This window comes from Tamandua tetradactyla, chromosome 15, assembly GCF_023851605.1.
Source record: "Tamandua tetradactyla isolate mTamTet1 chromosome 15, mTamTet1.pri, whole genome shotgun sequence".
NCBI classification, from domain to species: Eukaryota; Metazoa; Chordata; class Mammalia; order Pilosa; family Myrmecophagidae; genus Tamandua; species Tamandua tetradactyla.
This window is the reverse complement of record NC_135341.1, coordinates 78744895-78768947: the sequence shown is the minus strand read 5'-3', so window position 1 is coordinate 78768947 and position 24053 is coordinate 78744895. Positions and strand designations below refer to the sequence as shown.

General features: G+C 51.5%; 1 protein-coding gene across 2 annotated transcripts in view; it reads right to left on the bottom strand.

Moving 5' to 3' along the window:
• EPHB1 (EPH receptor B1) overlaps positions 1–24053 on the bottom strand; it is a 395735-nt gene that overhangs the window by 313615 nt on the left and 58067 nt on the right. For both annotated transcript variants that reach the window (XM_077130187.1, XM_077130185.1), the window contains exon 2: positions 5035–5099. In XM_077130187.1, coding sequence (XP_076986302.1) covers positions 5035–5091 — 57 coding nt within the window. In that variant the 5' untranslated portion in view covers positions 5092–5099. The remainder of the gene's footprint in view (positions 1–5034; positions 5100–24053) is intronic.

Below are 24053 nucleotides of genomic sequence, written 5' to 3'. Positions count from 1 at the left end.
ATGTGAGCATATATATATTCGTACGTGCATACATACATATACACATACATGAATATACATAGGGAGGGACAGAGGGAGAGGACGCACCAGGCTTACTTGCCATCATGCTTGGTGCCAAACCACGCTTCCTTTTTCTATGAAAACCCCCTCTGCTAGGGTGCACGGGTGGTTCAGTGGTTAAAATGCCTGCCTTCCACGTGGGAGACCCCAGTTCAATTCCCGGACCATGTACCCCCCCAAAAAAAAGAACCCTCTGATGATGAAGACCTGCCAGCGATTGTCAACAGAGAGTGTCACAGGTGATAAAGGTGGTTCCAAAGGGCAGCACAGCTGGAGTTCAGCTTGGGAAGGCCAAGGAGGGGTCCTGAAGGGAAGAACTGGGTTAGATGTTCACCCTTCAGCCACATGTTTCACAGACATGGAAACCCCCCTACACACAGGCCAGCAGCAGCCCAGGTGTAAACTGTCAGTGAGCCCTGGCCAAATATAGGAATAACCCAAGCTCTCCAAAAGTACCAGAACTCCGGGCTCCAATTTCCAACAAACAGACTAAATAAGCCTCACCCACATGGTGACCTCGGCTTGCCTTTCTAGTCCATCACAGCCAGAAACCATGCAGACCTTCCTTAGCCCTCCTAGAGCCCACCGTATGGTGAAAAAGACAGTGCATGAACTGAAGTTTAGTGTACAGAGTGACGGACAGTTGTGGTATAAATTGGTCCTAAGTCCACATGGCTTAAGGCAAAGGGCAAAATCAGAAGGGCTCCCGAGAGGGAATGAGAACAGAGCTGACACCCAAGGGAAGAGAGTGATGCCAAGTGGTGATGCCGGGGGTGGGGGAAGTATCAGGGAGAAAGAACAGATGGGAGAGGACCAGGCAGCAACCAGAAACAGGCAGACCATTGAGAGGAGGCCATGCAAAGAGGCTCACCTTTACCAAGCACGGGCCGTGGCCGAGCACAGCACTGGGTGCTTTACCTATGGGACCCTCTGAATTCTCCTGAGTACCCCAAGGTCCAGAGATGTAAAGAAACCTTTCATTGCAGGAGTGGAAGCAATGGGAGGGGTAACTGAAGTGGATGAGGATGGAGTCAACAGGGCAACAGGCAGTGTCCCCAGGAGTAAACTTTAGTAGAAGCTCAACTCCTCCCTGGCAGTTTCTCACTTTCTAAGGCTTTCTCTTTCTGATCATCAGGTAGCCCCTGATTTAAATGAAACCTAAGGCTTTAAATTAAAGGTAGAATGCTGCAGTTAGATACAAAGCAGCAGTTTGGACTTACGCATAAATGCCTTTCCGTCTTTGACATATAAGATTATGATTGGCTTTCCGGCAGCAGAACTGAAAAGGACCTGAGGGCTATGTGTGGGTGAGCGGTCCAACCCTTTCCCTACCTGGCAGTTCTTAAGCACCGAGCCCCATAAAAGAAAGAGTGCCTGGCCTCTCCAGGGGAGCCCAGTTCACAGCCCATGTGCTCTGGATAGGATCCATCCCTGTGTCAGCTGGATTCTTGTCACAGTCATGGTGCCGAGATTAGGCTGGGCAGACTCAGTTCCCCAGTGTCCCCCCAGGCCACCAGCACAATCCCCTCCCACCCTTCTCCATCCATGCATGCATGGCACCAACCTGGAGAGACAATGAGACCCTTGCCCCTTTTCTGGACTGCCAGGGCTTCCCGTCTCCTCCCCACGGCATCCTGGGAGAATGTGGACCACCCACTCTGCCTCCTGGCTGCTCAAATGCCTGATCTTCTCGATGCCATGCAGTTCACCGTGCTCCAGCTGCCCCGACCCCAGACCCATTCTGGAAGTCTTCATCACTCAGAAGTAGCCTGTGCACCTAAAATCTAAGCCCCGACTCAAGCCGCCATCCTCCTCCATTCTCAGCCATTCCACCCCACCTTTTCTACAGCCTTACTGGGACCTCCCCCTGGGGCTCCTGTACCTTGCCACAATATTTCAGTCCTTCCTGTCTTCACTTTTATTCCTGTGGCATAGATGCTGTGGTACATGATACCAAGATCCTCTCACCAATACCCTCAGCTCCTTACCCTTCTGTCCAACATTTTGTTCCTGCTCAACCATCACTCTGGAAGTAGAGGCAGGCAGCTGAGGAAGGTCTGCAGATCAGAGCTGTCCCACACAGACGGTCTTTTGCCACAACCAGGCCTTTCCCACAACCATGTTCCTTCTCCACGTGCCTAGCCTCTCTCCAACTCTCTGTATCAGTTAGCTCAAACCTTTTCCACCCTCCTAATACCTGCTGCTGCCTCATGACTTCCCACCCATTGATCTCAGAACCTTTCCTCCAACCTCAGAGAGAAGATATGAAGTTGAGAGAATTTTCTATCTGATGGCTTCTGTCAGCAAACTAGAGCTCTATTTCTATTCATACTCCATCTCTGTCCTTCTATTTCAACAGAAAAAGAACCTTTCCCCTTGAGAGCCTCCCTGCTTCCACCATCTCCTAGGCTCTCTCTTCCCACCCTCTCATAACTGTGGTCTCTGTCTCCTTACGTCCTACTGACTCCTCAACTCTCTACTTTCTGGCATTCTACTCAATTCACCTAAATGGGTCACCAGTAAGGTCCTTATACTTAAGCACAGTGGAAACACTCAATACCCACCAGCATTTGCTACTGTTGTTCCCTCTTTCCCCTTGACATTCCCTTCCCTTGGCTTCCACAGTGGGACCTGCTCCTTATTATCTCCTACCTCCCAGGCCACTCCTTCTCAACCTCCTTCCCAGGCTCTTTTTTCCTCTATTGACATGCCAAGGCAGATATCCCTCAAAGGTCCATCCATAGCTCTTTTCTCTTCTCCCTCTGGACATTCTCCCCGGGAGACAAGCCACATGTTGAGACCCAGTTCCACTGACATGCCACTGCCTTCTGATTCTAAAGGGCATCACTTGACTTTGAATGTTTCCTTCAAGGAGAATCTTCCTTCAGAAGGTAGACCACAAGTTTAAAGAAGATAGATGCTGTGTACAAAAATCAAGGGAAAAATTAACTATATATCAAGTCAACGTCTTGTGAAAACATACAAGCCTTCAATAACATAATTTGTAAAAAAAAAAAGTGGCAAATTGTTTATATCCAAGCAATCTAGAACCGTTGCATAAAGGCCCTAAAAGGAACGGGAAAGCCTCCCTAGTTGACCACACTGTCCCCAGAGGATTGAGACTTATTCAGATGTGTAGGGAGGCCATCAGGCCCTGCCCTTACCCCCGGCCCTTGCTTTAGGAAAAAAACAACTCAGTTCTAGACCTTGTTTCCCTCCTTCAAGGCATAGTGCTTGCAACTGTGGCAATGCATTTCTGCAAATGCTGGGGCAGGGTGAAAGTGAGAGCTCAAGGAGAATGCTCAGGTGAGACCATGGCCTCACGACGACCTGAACGTCCCAGTGAGAACTGTCCCTACAGCAGAACAAGTCATGTTAGGAAACCGTCCTATGCTCTGGGGAACTTTATGATATGCTTTCGCCCCACCACTGCAGAGATTGCCCACAGGGTACCCAGGCACACTCAGCCCTGGGCTGGAGGTCACCAAACACAGGAAAGGAGAGAGAAGGTCTGGGGCAGAAAAGGAAGCCTGGGGCCATTGGGTCCAACCCAAAGTTCACCTCCTTACTGGGATGAAGAGCCCTGCTGCTCCTTTCCTGTCCTCGGCCTTCATAATTAAACTGCACCCCTCACCCCATCAAAACATTGTCTGACCTCCTGCCTCCCCCTCACCCCGCAGTCTATCCATTGCCGAATGATGCCAACTGTTCCCCCTTAACTTCTCTCCAACTGCCCTCTGAATTTTTTCATTTTAATGTGTCTCTTCTGACCATCTAAGACATCTAAAAGTGCTTCCTAACTACCTCTCTCAACTTGTTCTCCACACTCCTGCCAGTAAGCGTGACCATTTTCTAATCCTACCCAAGATCTCCGCATTACCTATGGGATAAAATCCCAGCTCCCTACTTGGCACAGCAGTCACAGTTCTCCACCACTGTGTAGTGTTCCAATCTGTCTACATGCTCCTGTATCCCAGACAAGCAGGCTCGTGTCTCTTATGTTTGTTCTTGGCCCCACCCCTTTGTATCTGCTATTCCTCCTACTTGGAATGTCCTTCCAGACTCCTAGTCACTCAGCAAAGCCCAGCTCAAGTGCATCTTCTCTGCAAAGGCTTCCTGTCTCCTGCTGCCGTTTCTCCCTCTCCCCTCAGTGCCAACATCTGCCTGCCAAGCTCTCCACCACCACAAAGGACAGATGTCGTTCAGCTTAGTCATTAACATGTTTGTCCTCACAGCCCCATGGGCTCCTTAAGACTGCTCCAGTCTGGTAGCTACAGAACCTGGCCAGGTGCAGGAACATGGATTCGTGAATCAAGAATACCACCCCCCCCACCCGAGTCTACATCCACGTAAAAGAGGTACTCAGCTCTTTCTAGCACAGCTTTCAGGTGGGCCGGCTTCAGCTGGGCCATGAATCTAGGTTTAAGAGTGAGAATTACCCATTTTCCTTCCAGCAACCAGATGTGGTGGATTTCCAGAGCAAGGAACTGAGGGCAGAGGTAGAATTCAGTGCCACCTGTGCCCCTCTTGGCCCATAGGTCTTCGAGGGCCTTGAGCCTCCCTGGGTGTACAGGAGATCACTCTCCCCATCAGGTCTCAGCCCACCAGGAACAGAGATTTCAGCCCTTCTGACCTCCAACCTTTCCCTCACGCCCTGGCACTCTCTGCAACCCTGTGGGCATCTCAGCTCTCCAATCTGTCCCTGTGCTGCTGGTCCATCTTTAGGCAGGGATGGACCCAGTGGCTCAGGGGTCAGCTCCCTGGAAGCACTGTGTTGAAGGATGGTCAGTATCACCCCACTTGGGAGCAGCTCAGCTCTGAGGCCCGGGGCACAGCCTCCCCATGACGGGCAGTGGACACAGCCGTCACTCCCCCCAGCCTGCTGCCCCAGGCAGGCTCTGCAGCCACGGCTCACATGGCCAGCCCCAGCCCAGGCCCCAGGCGCCGCAGCAGGACAAATGGCCTGACACTCACCCCTGAGGCCGGGTTGGCCGTCCAGCCCAGCTCTGCAGTAGCCGTCCTGGTGTCCATGAGAGTTTCTGCAGACCAAAAACAGAAAAGCCAGTGAGTCAGAAGAACAGCTATGTGATAGCTCTCACGTTCATGACGTTATCTTTGGCAGTAAAATGCCAGCACTGGAAAGAGCTTGGGTGCCTTGAGTCCAGGCCCCACTGCAGAGCCCACGGCTCAATGAAGAAGAGGTCTGCCGGGACCCCCAGCTTGTGGCCGAGATGGACGCAGGCCCCAGGTCTCTTGGCACCAAGCCCGGTGCTCTCTCCCCGACCGACCCCAAGCCCCCTGTGTGGGAAGAAGTGCTCTCCGCGTCCACCCGTCCCCTTCGAGATCTGGCTGCCTTCCAGACCACTCTTCCTGTTCCCGGCCCGCAGTGATCCCAGAGCCCAATTTCATTCCTTCCTCGGGCCCTCCTGCGCCACCCTTTTCCGTCCCCCTTCTCCCCCCTGGGCTGACCACCCCCCCACGTCCTCCTGCCTTGTCTGTGCTCCTTTCTCCCCACGTGCTCCTCTCTCGCGCCCTCAGGCATCAGGCTGCTCCCTCACGTGACTTCCCATCCACTCCTCTGACCCCAGCTGCTCTCTCAAGACTCATCTGCTAAAGGTCCCTTTGCCGCTGGGCCAGGTGCAGGCCCACCCCCTTCTCCAGGGCTCTGCTGCCCACCGACTGCTCAGCTCCCGGGAGAGCCCACGCACACCGCAGAGGTTCGCGCTGAAGCCCCAGCTCGCGCCGCCGGGAGCCTGCTGTCCACAGGGGCAAACAGCGAGGGCGCCTGCAGCAGCCAGGCCCGGTCCCCTCACTCCCGCTGGCCACAGTGAAAGACAGACAGACGCCTGGACCGTGCTGTGAGCTCCCGGGAGCCATCAGGCTGCAGGGCACAGACACTCCGGTATCACGAGGCTCAGCAGCAAGACCACAGGCTGCATATTTATTATTACACCAGCACGGCCTGTCCCCACCCCCACCATGGAACTGCTTCTCATCAGCACACCCAAAAGCCTCTTCTGTTGTTGTTGTTGTTTTCCAACAGCTTTAACGAAGCATAATCAGCATGCATACAGTAAGTTGCACATATTTAAGCAGCACAATTTGGTAAGTTTTCACATATATTTATACCCGTGAAACTATCATCATAGATAATTAACATATCCATTCCACCCCCAAAGTTTCCTTTGTCCCTTTGTAATTCCTTCTGCCCAGTAAGTGTAAAGCCCCCTGTCCCTATCCCCAGGCAAGGACTGAGCTGCTTACTCTAAATACAGATTATTTGGTACTGACTGGAATTACGTTAAATGGAATCATACACTATGTACTCTTTTTTACCTGGCTTCTTTCACTCAACACAATTATTTTAAGATTCATCCTTGTTGTTGATCCATTCATTTGCTTTTACTAGGTTTTGGCTACTGCAGTAAAGCTGCTATGAACATTCAAATGTAAGTCTTGGTATAGACAAAAACTTTCTCTTCTCTTGGATAAATACCTAGGAGTAGAATGGCTAAGACATTTGGTAGATCCATTTTCCAAAGTATTTGCACCATTTACATTCCCACCAACAGGGTATGAGAGTTCCAATTCTCCCACATTCTCACCAACACTTGGTATGATCAGTCATTTTTAATTTCAGCCCTTCTCAGAAGATGTACTGGGTTCTTACTGTGCTTTTCATGTCATTCCCCTAAATGACAATGATGTGTCTGTTCAAATATTTTTCCCATTTTTAAATTGGGTTGTTTGTTTTCTTACTGACTTTTGCAAAATCTTTCTACATTCTAAATACAAGTCCTTTATCAGATACATGCTTCACAGATATTTTCTCCCGCTCCGTGGTTTGCCTTTTCATTCTCTTAACAGAGTCTTCCAAAGTGCAGACGTTTTTAATTTTGATGAAGTCCAGTTTATCATTTATTTTCTTTTTCTGGATCATGCTTACGATACCATAACTAAGAAATCTTTGCCAAACCCAAGATCACAAAGATTTTTGTCTTATGCAGGCCAACTTAATAAACGATCTGGGGTTAATTTTTGTATGTGGTAGAAAATATGGATCAAAATGCTTTTTGTCCCCCATATGGAAAACCAATCACTCCAAGTTTGGGTGCCTTCTCCAAATTCACACAGCGGTGCCCCCTGGACCATGCAGGTGTCTTTTTCACCCAGAGTCTCTGGGGTAGGCCCCAAGGACAAGCACAGCCCATCCTTTCTGCACAGATCCTCAAACAGGGTGGGAGAGAAATATAAACAACGTGTAGTTTTGATGTTTTTCCTCCTCTGCTTCCTTTTTCTCCTGAATATCATACTCCCCAACCCTCACCTCCCCCAAAGTGAAAGAAGAGCCGGTCTGTGCCCACTGCTTCAGAGAAGTGAGGTGAATGCAGAACGCATGGTTATAGGACTCTGAGGCCTTGGGGTATGGAAGGACTCATGACCTAACCTCAAGATCTGGGAGGAAGCCCACCCTGAGGGCAGGACTGGGAAATGAAATCAAAAGTGACAGGCGAGGCACGCTGTTGAGAAAACAGGCCCCCTGTGCTTCTGAGCCCGAGTGCTCAATCCCAGAGAAGACACAGCAGTGGCCCACGCAGGCGGCAGCGCCTCGGACATGCAGCAGCCACCAGGCTGACCAGGCGAGGACAGAGCAGGGGTAGCTCATCTCAGCATCTGAATGGGCACAATGGAGGAGACCCAGGACTGCCCAATGGTGACCTGCATAGACAGTAAGCAGGGATCAGGCCGGTAGGCATGCCCCCATGGGTGTCAGGGCGGGCAGTGCCAACCGGGCCAGTGGGACGCCCTTCTCCAAACGCGTATGGGCATGAACTGATCATTACAAGCCTCGGATCTACAGGGCAACGAAAGCACTGGAGCAGGCATCTCCAGTTTGTTTTCTCCTCCAATTTTTCTGACAGCTGGGGAGGCTGATCCCTGCATGGAGCCACCCCCTCTCTCCCCGCCGTCTCCACTTCACGGCACTAATAATGATCATAATGACACCAAATTTACATAATATACTTCTTAGAAGACACTCCACCGGGTTCTGTAGAAAGGCTTCTCCAGGATTATTAAAATGCCTCCGCCAGGTGGGCCCGAAGCAGGGGCAACGGAGCCCATTCAGCGGAGCTGGGGAAAGGAGCACAACAAGGCGTGCTGCCTTCTGCAAGGTCACACAGCCTCCCAGCCTCTGCTGACAGCCTCGGGCCATGCACGCTGCCCCCAGGGCAGACTCAGGCTTCCCAAGGGCTCTGCTGTGGCTCTGGGGTGGGGTGGAAGTCATAGCTCATAAAGCCAAGAAACCACAAAAGCCCCTCACATAATGTATCCCACCACCACCGCCACCATCACGGGGTGGGTTGCAGCAAGGTAAGCAGAGGATGCTGTCAGCAAGGGAAAGACAGAAAAGAAAAAACTTTCACTCCTAAACCTTCCACAGTCTTGTTTGTTCTGCTAACCCCCTTCTATGCAACCTAAGATTTCATAAAAGCCCCACTCCCCTATTCTAGGACTTTGTTGAATCTGTTTCTTAAAAAATGTTTTATATCCACTCTACTGGACAAAAGTTGCAGCAAGAAATCCATTTCCTTGCCACCTGTCCATGGAGAAGATGGAAGGCCACAAAAGCATTCACCATCCACTTGATATGATTAAGGGCAGTTTCTTTTCTGGCATAGAAAGCTCCTGATTATGGCATTACACGCTGGTGGGGGTTGAATAAAAGTGATTTGAGGGAGGTTTACATCTCCCTGGAGAGGATGACAACACTCATTTGCATTTATAAAGCATATTGAGAGTTCTGGCAGAAAGTTATGGTGGAAGCACAATTAAATATTTACCATCACTTCTGCTCTCAGAGTGGCGTGGGGACCAAACCAGCTGGAAGTGCGGGTGCTGCTGTCAGACTCAGACACGCCCAATGGGAGATGGGACTTGGGGGCTCCCAGCCACTGCCTGGCCTCTGCCCTCCGCAAGCACTTACTTCTTTGCCCAAGGGGAAAGGCTCTTTGGGAAAAGCAGGGAAGGGCATGCACAGTGCGGCAGAGAGAGCAGTGGGACAGGCAGGCCAGGCCCTGGTTTCAGACCCACCACTTGCTGGAGGTGTAGGTGACCCCGCCCGTGTTACGCCACCCCTCTCGTTGGCTGGATGGAGGTGGTGCTGGCTGGTCCACCGGGCTGTCAGGGAATGGCATGAGATAAAGCACTGTCCAACATATGGTGCTACGATATAACTTCACCACCCCAGGTTTCCTTAGCTAGGAGAAGGTTTAATGAGATGGGTCCGACCTTCTTCCTTATGTAGTTATAAAGATCAGAGGAAGTAATACATGCCGGGCATGCCGTGATGGACACAAATCAGTGTGGGCCCTGCAGAAAGGTGAGGCTTGGTCGGGGACAGGCAGGAAGCGGTCATTACCTGGCACCCTGTTCTGGCTGAGCTCACACGAAAGGGACTGAAAACCCCAAAGGTATGGACACAAGTCTTCTGTATGCAGGAATGAAGGGACCATGTGCCAATAGAGAGTCAGCAAGACAAAATCCTTTGTGTGAGCAAAGGGAGGGGCGGAGGAGGCAAGAATGGATTCTCTCCACCTGGTCTCCGGCACAGAAATAGTAGAATGACTCCCGGGGCAACATGGGCGGGGCACAGACAGGTAAAAAGGAAAGAAGTTCTCCCAACACATGGGAGGGTGAGAAAGATAGGGAGCAAAAGGGGAGGGGAGACAGAAGCTGGTCTCTGGCAAGAGCTGGCTTGACTGGCAAGAAGCTGAGAGAGATGATGCATAAGAGAACCCCAGTGGAGTCAAAACCCCGTCTTCCCAGGGGATTCAGCATGGAAGCCCTCAGCACGTACCTTCCAACAGTGGGGCCACTCCCCAGGGGTCTGGGTGCTGGGGCCAGCTCTGAGCCTCCAGGGGGGACGAAGCGGCAGCTGCTGCCTGGCTCTGCAGGCAGCTTATGTTTCTATCTGAATTGGCACCTTTGGATGTATTGACATTAGGGATAAATTAGATACCCATCATTGTGAAAGAGAGATAAATAAATCCTCTCGTCGCAGCTCTGCCATTCTTTTCCGAAAGACATTAATCAGACACTCTGCTGAAAATATTTACAGTGTCCTTTCATGGTGGCAACGGTCAAAAACAACATAGACAGAGAGATGGAGAAGTGTCTTCAGGGCACGAGCAGTGCCTTGTGCACATCTGATGAGGTAGACAGGGCCCTTCGGAGCGCAGGAAAGAGACCACGCAGACCATGCAACCATCCCCTCGTGTCTCTTGGCCATCCCCAGAGCTCCGAAACATAGAAGTAACTCCATGCCCGAGTTTCAAGAATTGAGCTCCTACTACGTAAATATAAGAACCAGGGGTCTGGCTCCCTGAGACATGGTATGGGCCAACCCCAACTACCTCCCTCAACGAGGCATCGCTGGAGCAAGGTTATAAAAGGGTGGTGAGCTGAAGTCCAGTTGCCATTCAACAAAGGTTTGGGGGAAAACTCCTGGAGAGCAGGCACGGGGCAGGCACCAGCGGTGGAACAGAGATCAGAGAGATATCAGCCCTCAAGGAACTTGCAGTTAAGTGAGGCAACAGAAATTAATCAAAAACCATGTAAATAAATCCGTAATTACAACCGAGTGAATGTCAGAAAGGGGCAGCTGGAGGCAGTTGGGAGATGACAGGTGCGTCAAGCCTGGCGTGCAGTTGGCACTTCGTCCTTCCCTCCCTTCCCCAAACCTGGGAAACACAGGGACCACCAGCCCCCGCCCACCCACCCCCATTCTTGCCTATCCTAGGATTGAGTCTATATTGGCAGAAATAGGATCTGTATTAAATAGTCTCCCCACTCCCAAATCCAGTGTCCCAGGATGCCAAGAACTGAGGAGGGCAGCCCTGACCCCGGCTGCACCCACTGCCCCCTGCCTTCCCAAGGGGCATCCTTGCTGCCCTCCAGAGGTGGCCTAACGTCCTCCAGCCACCACCTGCTTCTGCCCGTGCCCCCCACCCCCTCCCTGTCCCGCCCGTCACAGCGGGCCATGCCCACCCTACTGCAAGGGCTCTTTCTCCCGCCCATCAGGACCATGGCAGCCACAGCCTAACTGATGTCTCAGCCATCAGCCCCCAGCAGAGGCTGCCAAGCTCGTCTTCTGGTGCCAAGGTACATGGGTCAGCTTCTTGGACATCAATGTGGTCACATCAAACAAAGCCTTAAAAAAGATCAGGTCCTCTGACCACCCACTACTTTCATTCCCAAAAATCTGCCCAAAGAAATAACTCAAAAAGAAAAGAAAACAAATAGCTCTATATCATGAAGATGTTCATTACAGTATTATCTAGATACGAGGAACACTGGAACAAATGAAATAGGGGAAGGAGGATGTGTGAAATAGCACGGGCACTCCCCTGGAGCGTTCAGAACACAACGAAGCAGCATACAGAATGCTAACCACAAAACTAAAGCAGGATTTGAAAACCACATATCAGATAAGAGTTTCATATCCAGAATATATAGATTCCTCAACTCAACAGCAAAAAAGACAAACAGCCCAATTTTAAAAATGGGCAAAAGACTTGAACAGACACTTCTCAGAAGAGGAAATACAAATGGCTTACGGCACACAAGAAGATGCAGATGCTCAACTTCACTGGCTATTAGGGAAATGCAAATCAAAACCATAATGAGATATCATCTGACACCCTCTAGAATGGCCATTATTGAAAAAACAGAAAATGACAAGTGCTGGAGAGGATGTGGAGAAAGAGGCACACTTATCCACTGCTGGTGGGAATGTGAAATGGTACTACCGCTCTGGAAGGCAGTTTGGCGGTTCTTCTGGAAGCTAAGTATAGAACTGCCACATGATCCAGCAATCCCATTGCTAGGCATCTATTCAGAGGACATGAGGGCAAGGACACAAATGGACTTTGGCACACCAGTGTTTATAGCAGCATTAGAGATGGAAACAGCCCAAATGTTCATCAACAGATGAGTGGCTAAACAAGCTGTAGCATGTACATATGATGGAATATTTCGCAGCTATAAGACAGAATGAAGTCATGAAGCATGTAATAATGTAGATGGACCTTGAGGACATTATGCTGAGTGAAATTAGCCAGAAACAAAAGAACAAATACCGTATGGTCTCACTAATACGAACTAACATTGAGTGAACTTTGAGAGTTGAAGTTAAGAACACAGGCTATCAGGAGACAGAAATAGGGTAAAGATTGGGCATATGGCACTGAAGGAATACAGATTGTGCAACAAGACTGATGGTAAAAATTCAGAAATGGATGGCACACTACTACCTGATTGTAGCACAATAATATAATTACACTGAATGAAGGTGAATGTGAGTATGATAGAGAGAGTAGGGCTGCGGGCATGTTTGTAACCAGAAGGAAAGATAGAGGAGAAAGACTGAGACCATAAAACTAAGGAATGCCTAGAGTGGGCAATGACGGTAATTAAATGTACACATTAAAAAATGTTTTTGCATGAGGGAGAACAAATGAATATCAGTATTGCAGGGTGTTGAAAATAGATGGTATATAGGTAAAAGTATAATCAATGCAAACTAGGGTCTATAGTCAATAGTAACATTATAATATGCTTCTACTGAAGGCAACAAAGGCATTATGCCAAAACTAAATGTCAACAGGCGGGTGAATGGGAAAGGGATATGGATTCTTTGTGAAAGAAAAGGAAATGTCTCCAGCAGAGTTTGGTGGCGAAGGCACGGCTATACACTTAGGCTGGATTGTATGATGTGTGAATAAAACTGTTTAAAAATGGAAAAAAAAAAAAAACCCACCATAAAGCAGGAAACAGAACCATGCACACCCCACAGATGCAACTCTGGAAACAGTGTTTGTACTGAGTAAAACAACGACCTACATACAAAAACCAGAAGGAAAGGGGCAACAGCTGCTGGGTTGGGAATGCTCAGCTTACAGATGAGCTGCCTTACAGCTATGCTGTTTAAGTAGACCTAAGTTCAGAACCAGGAAATTAACCCACCTTCTAAAAGCATCTCCTTCATCACGTCACTCCCCTACTTAATGATTTTCAAAGTCTCCACGAACTCCAATCAGGACCCTTTAACCTCTGGCCCAAACCCACCTTTACCAAATGTCTTCAATTCTCCCAAGGAAACCCTTTCTCCTCTCTCACCCCTTTTTGTTCCTGTGGTCCCTCCTGCCTGGACTATCTTCCTCTTTCTATCTACTTAAATCTAGCTTGGATTTCGAGACTTGCCACGGCCCTGCCCACAGAGGCCTTCCTTTCTCTCCCTAACTCCTACTGCACCAATGGTTGGTTTTGGTGCTTTGTTTGGATCTTTTCTTCTCCAGAACGCTGCAAGTACCTTGAGAGTGCGGAGCTGTGACCTATGTTTTCAAATCTCCCACAGAGCTTAGTCAGATGGCTCATGCAGTATAAATGCTCAACAAACTCAGGAAAGCTGAGTTCACGTTTCAACTCCACCAACTGATGAGCAGGTCATGTCTCTGCCTTCCAAAGCCATCATCTGTGACACAGATAAAGACCTTTCCACCTGCATCCTGCCCTGAGCCAACGGCACACACCCAAAGACACTCTGGGCTTTATTAAGAATATTCAACTGACTAGCATTATTCACTGGCTTTCGCGAGAGTGAAGCGCTAGGCAGATAGAAGCTATTTGGTAAGTCTTGACGGATTGATGTGTAGTGGTGGCCAGTGGGGAGGAGAGAGAAGCCTGGGTAAACTGAATGAGCCAACCCAACCCATCTGGTGAATGGATGACTGATTGAATGACTCGGAACAGACATTTAAATTAAAAATATAAACTGTGAAATTTGCTCTTTTAAGCTACATACGGATCAGCACAGTCCCCCCCACCGCACCCTTCTCCTTCTGCTTCTCTTATCTTCCGAGGTGCAATTAATTACCATAAGCAGAAAGAAGCTTCCATTGGTTCCAGCACGGAAAGGTGCCTCCAGAAGTTGGGATGGGCTCCACATCTGGTCTTGTGAACAAGCTGGATTGCCCAGAGGCAAGGTGTCCCTCCCTCCATGGGTTTATCCAAGCCAGGCTCACAGGGAAGCAGCCCGGCTCCTGGGGACACCACACTGTTCGATGGGGGTTGCTGCAAAGGGCTGGGAATGAGCCTTAAAAGAGCAGCATTGTGGGTCCAGCCCTGCCTCAGACTTGGTGTGTTGCTTGTGAGGGTCCCCCTCCTCTATGGCCTCAGAGGGTCTCTTTTGGCTCCAAATTCTTAAGGTGGTATCTAAGAAACTCAGCAAGAAAGCAAAGGGGACCTGTGGAGCGAGGGCAGAACTCTGAGGCCTCCTTAATCCCCAGCCAGGACTGGCTGGGCTTCCTGGTGACCTGGCAGCATGTGTACTTCTACTCCACAGGTGCTGTTGACTAATAAAATATGGAAATCACTCTAGGGGGGTAAGGGCTCAAAATAGGTTATAGGGTTATCTCCACCCCACTACACAGGCCCTGTGCTGGGAACCTCAGGGATGCAGATACAAAGGACCAGGTGAGTCCTTCAAAGACCCCGAGGCTAGCAGGCCAGGGCGGGTGGACAGTCTCCTCCTGCTCCTCCAGACACAGGCTCCCCCTTCTCCATCCTGCTTTGCCCCAGGAGGCAGGTCTCTGTGAATCCGATCAACTGGGCTCTCCTGCCAGTAGGATATGGGCAGTGAGAGGCAGCAGTGCCTATATTCCAGCTCCTTCTTGCTCAGTCGCAGAGAACGGTGGCCGCCCCTACACTCCAGCTTCAGACTGGTCCCCGTAAGGTGCTGTCTCCCCTTCTCTGGCAGGCCTGGGTGTGGCTGGTCCCTAAATACTGCTATCCTGGCTACCCTCTGTGACTTCATGCAAACCTTGGTAAACAGTCCCTTCATCAATCTCCCCACAATCACCTCCTCTGACTGTGCCAGCTGTTTCTGCATGATGATCCTTGGGGACTTAAATGAGTAGCCCATGATTGACAACCCCCCTCCTGTTACCTTCCTCACCATCCTGAGTCTTCCAGGAGTCAGCATGTGCCAGACTGGTCATGTGCCAATCACACAGGACGTGGGAATCCCAGCTCTACCGTACCTGGTATGGCCTCATGTCAGGCAACCGCAAAACGAGGACAATAATGTCTTCTTCACAGGGCATTTGTGGGGATGCAATAAAATACCATCCACCAAGCACGTACCGCAGCATCTGACAGGTGGTCTGCAAACTGCAGACACTCCTCTGCCATGCTCGGTCCTGGTGTGGGGAATAGAGTGTCCTCGGGCTCAAATTCTTCAGCTGCACCCTGTGACTCTGAGTCAGCCACTGAGTGTCCACTCTGAAGAGTAGACCTCAGCGCCACATGGTCCTGGCACCCTGGCTCCAAACCCTAATTCCAGCCTCAACTGATTTAGAAGCCACATTCCTCAACCATCCCCTGCCCTAACCACAGGCACAGGCACTTCATGCAGCCTCCTCCTGTCCCACAAACACTATGGATGGGGGAAGCTGGGCTGGGGACCTGGCCTCAGCAAGAGGCACGAAATGCCCCTCCCTTGGCTGCTCCTCAAGACCACGGGGACCCTGACTGCCCCTATCTGGGACTGCAGCAATGGGAACGCAGACAGGAGGGAACCCAAAGAGCCGAGGGCTTCACCCTGTCCTCAGACCTACGCTGGGGCACAAGAAGCAGTGCTGGGCTTCTGTGGGCAGCTCACTGCCCTGGAGCACGTCCAGAGGACATGAGGCTGGTGTTTAGGTGGCTCCAGTCGCACACCCTGCCCTGGACGAAGGGGACTGCGTCCCAAATACAATGCTCCAGGACTGCCCTCCTCCCTGCCCTGCCCTCCCCCTCTGCAACTCGGGGCCCCGTGGTTGACAGGGTGCCTTCTCCAGGTGACAGGGTGCCCTCTCCAGCCTAGGCAGCAGCTGACTGACTGTGTCCTTGCACAGTCAGGTCCGGGGGCTGCAGCCCCTCACCTGTGCTGGGGGCAGAGACTGTCCGAATCAGCTGGAGATGAACGTCCATCTGAGGGCCCTGGCCTGGGAGCGGTGGCCCCCCCTGTGGCTTGGGGAGCCTGGGTGTGGGGGTAACAGACTCACGCATCACATATGACTACAGCCTGTCTTGTCCATGATGCAGCACAGCACAAGCAGCCTTGGGGTTGTAGTTCCCTGGGCTGCTCAAGCAAGTACCATGAAATAGGTCAGGTTAAACAAGAGGAATTTATTTGCTCACAGTCTGAGACTGGGAAGAAGTCCAAAGCAGGGTGTCACATAAGACAATGCTTTCGCCCCAAAGACTGTGACATTCGGGTCTGGCTGCTGGAGTTCCTTAGTCTTTAGGGCATCACGTGGCAAGGCGCATGGTGGTCTCTCCTGGTCTCTCCCTTCTCTTCCAGATTCTATTATGGTCAAGTGTTTGCTTCCTGTGATTTCTCTCTCTGTGTGTGAATTTCATTCCACTTACAAAGGACCTCAGTAATAGGATTAAGACCCATCCTGATTGAGTCGGGCCACCTTCACTGCAGTAACCTCATCAAAAGGTGGCAATGGGTCCACCCCCACAGGGGACATGCAGCTCCAAACCACCACTTGGCTAAGTAGAGCATGAATTCCCTTGGTCGGGTGCCTCAGGGCAGAAAAATATGGTTGAAGAATCAGTGGTTTGGAAAACGGTGCTGGGAAGTAGATTCCTCTCCTATCTACTGTCTTAGGGACCCCCAGAGAGTGTTCCCCTCTTGGGAGGTATTTCGGTTTGCTAAAGCTGTCAGAATGCAATACACCAGAAATGGATTGGCTTTTACAAAGGGCATATATTAGGTTATAAGTTTACAGTTCTAAGGCTGTCCAAATTAAGGCATCCAGAGAAAGATATCTCGACTTTGAAGAAAGACCAATTGCACCCAGCTTCCTCTGTCACAGGGAAAGGCCCATGGCTGGCATCTACTGCTCCTTTGCTCCTGGGTTGTGTTCCTTCCAGCTTCTGATTTCAATTGCTTTCTCTCTGAACTTTTGTGGGTCCTTACTTGCTCCTCCAGGGACATTCCGTGCTCTCTGTGTCCTGCAGATCTACTCATAGTGTCTCCAGGGAATTTCTCTCTCTCTCTCTGCATCCTTCACTTGGTTTCAATGGCTGTCTCCAAAATGTCTCTGGGCAAATGTCTCTTAAAGGACTCTAGTAAAGAATGAAGACCCGCCTTGAATTGGGTGGGCCACATCTCCATAGCAATAACCTAATCAAAAGGTCCTGCCCATAATAGGTCTTCACCCATAAGAATGGATTAGAAGAACACGGCTTATCTGGGGTACATACAGTTTCAAATCAGCACAGGAGGCAATCAAGCACTTAAGACAGGAGTCTTTCCTTGCACTTGCAGTCCTTGGGAAGGGGGGCAGAAAGCAGCTCAACTACTCCTTTTAATGCTGGTCCTTCAAGACAAGGCAGCGAGGACCTAGCCCGTGTCCTCGACGATAACCTGTCCTATTACCGCCCATGCTGCTAACCTCCCTGGTCCTCGGGTCGGGTGGGTTCATTCTGTACAATAGAAGATTTTGGTCGTCCTCTGCCTAACTGGAGTGGAAGCTCGGTGCTGGGCTCTGCCTCGAGGGGCTGGTTGTTAGGAAGGGCTGACCCCCAGGGCTGTCTGTGCATCCTGCCTCAGTGCCCAGCCTCCTGCTCGGTCCCGCTCATTCTGTGTGTTCCCCACCACGGCCAGCCTGGAGGCTGGGCTGGGTCTCCCTCACCTTTGCCTCCAAACCCTTAGCACAACTTCTCATCCCCATAATGGTTCTCTGAAGGAGGAGAGGTCATGTAGATGCTGTACAATATGGACTGACAGTTGCTCTCCAACAAGTGAGAACAAGGAAAATGCAAGGCAGGAAGCCTTCCAGTGTGGGTACAGATCCCCAACAGCCACAGGCTTTCTTTTGACTGATTTCATCTCCTGCCTTCTTTCTCTTCCATCTCAGCTCCCTCTCCCATTCAGATAGCTGCAATCCCTCATCCTGTAAAACGGCCAGAGACCCTCTCAAATCCATGCATGCCTCTCCTATGGCTGAGAATATGCTGCAACCAAGAGAATGAAGAAGAAAACTGGGTTTCATCACCCCTGGCTGGGGGTCTCCAGACCTCTCCAGCATCAAACATCTATAAGTAGAAGCCAAATGGGCAAAGGGGCCAGACCGTTTTGGTGGGTGTGGGCAAGGCAGGCCTCAGAGGCCAGGGCAGCCGGGCTCTCTCCCAGGCCAGTGGGCACAGGGGAGCCCTTTAACCTAGACTGAGGCCCAGTTGTATCCCAGGCTGTCACCAACCCCCGACCCAGATTCCTTCCCCACTTCAGGACCCATCTTCCCACCCAATCCAGTAGCAGAGAGACAGAGAGAGAGAGAGAGAAAGCAGCAGCAGCAGGGTCAGGGAAAGAAAAGAGAGTTAGGGAAGGATGCAAGGACTGGGAACCTGGATCCATGGACACTGGGGCTGAGACCCTGCCAAGAGCCACCACTACGCAGTGCACACCTACTCACATTTTTGTGGGCAAAGTCAGAGACCTATTGAAATTTAGGAGCTTAGCATTTTCCAGTCTTCCAGCTCTGTCAATTCTGTTTGCCGTAGTCACTCAGACGGACTCATAAGTCTGAGACAATGGCACACGAGTAAGGACCATGCATATTAATCCAGCCTGTCTCCACTCCTCATGGGTGCAGCGAGAGAAAGGCCTCCTCCTGGGGGCATCAATCCCCCTGGAGAAGAGGAGGGAGAGAGCCTGCACACCCAGGCGGAAGGCCCCCTGCAGCCCTAATGAAGGCCAGCGATGGACAGGGACTGGGCTCGCCCACCAGGAGGGACAGGCTGCAACGGCCCCCCTTCCAGGCCCACCTGCTCCCTCATCCCCGATGGATCTGTGGGGCAGTACCTCTCAGCTGTCACTGTGCCCCCGGGGCCCCTGCATGCACTGGCAACAGCACCAGGAGAGCCAGGGGCCACATGGGGTAACGGGTGGAGGGGGCTGGGGGTGAGGGGCAACCAGCAGAGGAGGAAGGGGTGGGGGTGGGGTGCCGGCCAGGCAGGCCCCTGAGCTCTCCAGGACACATCCCAGACCAGACCACTGCTGCCAAGTCCCCAGGGGCCACCAGAGCTGCCCTGACCCCTCAGGTCTGCCACACAGAGCACCTCGCACCAGGGGGCTGAACCTCACTGCTGAGAGCCTCCTCCCGGCATCTGCCCACTCAGTGCTGCCCTGTGGTGCTGCCCACCAGTCTCGCTCTCACGACACACAGCCTCCCGCCCTGCCACACCACCCCCCACGGAGGTGTCACCCTCTCCACGAGCCAGGTTGGCCGACTGCAGCACCCAGACTCCCTGCCCAGGATCCGCGGGGAGAAGCTCTGCCTTCTGCCTCAACTATCCATCCACCCCACCAACTCCTTCCAGCCCTCGAAGGCCCAGCTATGGCCCCTGCCGCCACCCCAGGAGGCCTGCCTGGCCACTCCCACCCTTGCCCTTCCCCTCCTCCTGAGGGCAAAGCCCACCCCCACTGGCACCCCAGTTTTGCATGGCCAGAGTCCAGGTAATTTTTTCTGACAGCTTCCTGGTTTGGTTCCCCATGGGCTCTGTGAGAGCAGCGCCAGCGTCTTCACTCTCCTCCGCCTCTCGGGAGGCCCCTCACACACAGCAGATGTGGGACTTGTCCCTAGGGCGTGCATCAGGGAGCCTGCTGGGGACTGGCCTTCCAATCCAGGCACCTGGCTGCCATTTCAGAACCTCTCAAGGTCTACAAAACTGCAGCGGCTTGGTACACTCCTCCACCGCAGGCCGGAACCTCTGATACAGCCCCCTCAGCAGTTGGTCATTCAGTCTCTACTTACATACCATTGGGGGTGGGGAGCTCATTACCTTCCCAGGCAGGCTGGTTTCCCTCTGGACGGTCCCAGCTGTTAGGAGTCTGGTTCCTTGGGACTTCCATTCCTGCCCCTTAAAGGGCCCCCACAGAACCTACTGCTCCCCACATGCCAGCCCTTCAGATTATGAGATGCTGAGAGCTTCTGAGTTTTCTCTTTCCTAGTCCCATCAGGTCTTCTTCCAACCTCACTAGCATATCTGTACTGTCCTCTGTCAGGACAGCACCCACTCTTTGCTCCACACCCTCCTCAGAGGTACGGGGCAGAAAGGGACTGTCCCCTCCCTGACGGGCACACCTGCTTCTGTGGATGGATCCGGCACAGCGGCAATGGGCTGGGGGGCTCCAAGGCCTGGGGCACAGGGGGATGCAGGGTGCAGCTTCTTCGCCTCCCCATCAGTTCCCTTAGGAACTGCACTGAGCCTCCTGAGGTCTCTCCAGGGAAAGCATCGCTCCTTAGGATTTTGAATCCATCCTGGGAGCTGGGGGACTCCTGACATGCTGCCCCCGGTATGCCCCGTGGGTGCCACGTCCCCACATCTTCACCTCCACCGCCCCCTACCACCTTCACTCCTCGGTGCCCCCCCCCACTCCCTGCCTCTGCCTCCTCCCTCCTATTTCCCACCGCCCCCTCTCTCTTCCTTCTTTGTGCTGTTGTTGCTGCTTAATAGGGTATTTCTGAGATGAATGGGGTTCTCAGCTCTGGCCAGGAACACATCCGGCCTTTCCCGCCCCACCCTGGGCTCCCTGCGCTGGTGGGGTGCTGTGGGGAGATGGGCTGGACAATGGGCCAGCGGGCTCACTGCAGAACTCACAAAAGCCCCATTGCCTCCGTGCCGCTCAGAGTGACAGGCACAGGGAACAAATCCCTTTCCCGGCAGGCGGCCTGCGTGAGCTCCTGCGGGGGCATGGGGCGCCTGGCAGCGTGGCTGGAGCCCCGGGCCCAAGAAAGCTGAGGGAAAGGGCCATGCTGCCCCCCCACCACCACCATCAGTCAGAGCTCACAGAGCTGTTCACACAGCCCGGAGGCCTGGCGCGGTCCCCACCCCATGCGCTCCATGGGAACAGCGGCAGCTTTGGGCACTGAAGACCCCAGATGCACAGCAGGAGGCCCCTCACCTTGTGATCAGGATCTGGGAGATGAACATTTGCAAAAGGGAACACCTGGCCTGCCACGCCCTCCACTCTGGGCTTCCTCAGGGGAGGGGCTGTGCCAGGTAAGGGTGGGACACAAGAGCACAAACCAGTAGCCGCTGGCTGGGAGGGTGGGTGAATGGGTCAGTGACCGAATCAGCGAGGGAGGGACTGAGGGAATGAAACCATATCTCAGGAAGGCATCTCCCCTGGAAGGTGGCTGGTCCCCAACCCTGCACCAGGAGATCCTGAATTTAAAGACTGCATCATTCCAGGGGGACCTGCAGCCTCCAGGGGGACGCCCAGCTCCAGCAGGCGGAGGGATGGAAGAAGAAAGCAGCACAGGCATAGCAGGTTATTCCTCACTTCCTAAATACAGTGAACTCATGATGTCAAACACGGACATGTCCCAAGGCTTTTGTGAATTGCTAAATTGAGTAATACAACCAAGTATATAGTCTTTCACCAAAGATGTCTATTCTCTTTACCTTCTCTGCATTTCTATCACCGGTACTATACTTCTGGCTGTCTCTCTGTAGTGCAAGGGGTCATATTTTCTCCACTTCATGAGAGTTACTCTAATGTGATAATAAGTGGCAAACAGCAAAACAAACTGCGTTCCCCTGCCAGTCCTTTGGTACCTGTAATTCAAGATTCAAGTTCACACTTCAGCAAAATGACTCAGCCCTTCATCCTGCAAAAATCAAAACTCAATGTCAAATCTGGGAACGGCCAGAGACAACTGAACTGTGTTTTCTTTCTTCTCATCAAGCAGCAGGGGCCCCTCTTCTGCCCCTTTAGAAAAAATGATGCAAAGTTTTACACACCAGGAGAGAAAATCATAAGCCTACCCTCTTCAGAGAGGTCCCCTGTCCAGAGAACCATGGTGCAGCTAAGAGGGCACTGGAGTTGGAGTCAAAAGACACAGGTTCTCCTCAGGCTCTGTGGCTAACAGCAGTGTGTCCCTGGACAGCCCACACTACCTCTCTGAGCCCCAGATTTCCATCAGTAACATGGGTGCAAAGCACCTATTCAACGAAGGTCATGACGATCAAGTGAAATGCATTTTGTAAAGCATTTAGGAAAGTTTTTGTCCCATAACATTCACTCATCAATGTCACTAATCATTATTATTAAATCGTTGTATGAAAAGTTAAGATCTATGCTTCTCATATATAGTCTGTATCTAGTATTTAGAGTTCATAAAATGTTTTCACAGACGTTATCAAATCATCAGAAACCACTGAAACATAGGCATTTGGCCTTCTGCCTGAGCCTGCACTCTGCAAGCTGGGTATGACACCATTGGTTGAATGGGCATGTGGCTTGCATTACCCAGGCCGCCTCGGATGATGGCGCCATCTTGGCTGGGAAGCAGCACTGGTGCCCTTGGCTCCAGCCCAGGAACAGACCCTCCCTAGTTCAGCACCGGCCTCAGGAGCTGGGCTGCCGTGGGCTGCGTAAAATAGGGTCCGCTAACTTCTGTTTACCCATAGTAAACACTTTAGGATTTCAGGCCATACGGTCTCTGCTGCACTTCCTCCACTCTTGCTATTTCTGTTTGTGTGTTAACAGGCCACCGGCTGGATTTGGCCTGTAGGCCATATGGTTCATCCATTCCTCTTCTAGACAGGTATGAGCATGTTTGGACAAACATGCCAACCGAATTTATTCAGTGATTTTGAAAACCTTTCTTGTAATTTTTAATCAACTAATTCATTATTTTAGTTTGCTATATTAAAATGCCCTTGCAGCTATCAGCACACTTACAAACTTCCACCAAAGCCGACAGGGCTTCCAGGACACCAGAAAGGTGCCAGCTGGAACCCTGGGGACACTGAGGGAACAAAAACAAAATTAACTAAGATCCATATTCACAAGCAATCTAAGTACGATGGATCCAGGGAAGATGACTGGCCTAATTCCGGTCTCTGATGCTGTCCTCTGTGCTAACTGGGTTCAACCAGATTTGGGAGGGAATTTGAGTCCTAAAGGATATGAAGGGAAGCTGGAGAGATGGGAATAGTCCAAGTTTCATTCAACACTAACGAGTTTGCAGAGGGACATGGATAATTAGTGTTTTTGTCAGCTGGGGGTCGGCAGCCTTGGCACATGAATGGAAGCTCATCACCATAGGAGTTCTCAGAAGGGCCCTGGGTCTTGGGCTCGGGAAAAGTCTTTTCTGATCGGATGGAAACCACCAATCAGAGGCACAATGAAGGAGATCAGTCAAGAGGAAGTGCCACACAGCAAAACCTGGTGGCAGAAGGTGTGAAGCTAGCAGATGGGCAAAGGGAGCTTCAGAAGAAAAGCCAAAATCAAGACACTGAATCAAAACAGGCCAATGATTGCCCAAGAGTCATAGGGAAATGGCAAGGGTCTGGCATGCTTCAATGGCACAGAGGACAGTTGGGGGGGGGGGAAATGGACACAGCAGGGCTTCTGGTCACCACCAACATGACCGCTGACACCAGGGAGAGCCAAATCAACATGCTCACTCCTTAGCACCTCCAGCATAGGAAGAGTTCAAAACAGCACCATGGCCAGAAGTTTCCATGGCTGTCTCCCAGACTCCTTCTACAGTGAAGGGAAATAGTAGATCCACAAAAGTTAGACAAAAGCCAACAAGATGGTGATATCCAAGTGTGAGTCTTTGCCAAGCCCGGCAGTCACTACGGCTGATAGCTGAGAGTGTAAGCAATGGGGTGAAGGCTGGGGTTCCTGAGTGTTGAAGGCTGGGACCTCAATCACATCCCAGAAGAGGGAGAGCAAGGTCCAATGTAGTGAGTTAAACTGTATCCCCGAAAAGCTATGTTGAAATCGTAACCCTTGACCCTTACGAATATAACCTCATTTGGAAATAGGGTCTGTGCACATAGAATTAAGTTAAGGATCTCAAGATATCACCCCAGATTTAGGATAGGCCCTAAATTCAATGACTGGGATCCTTATAAGA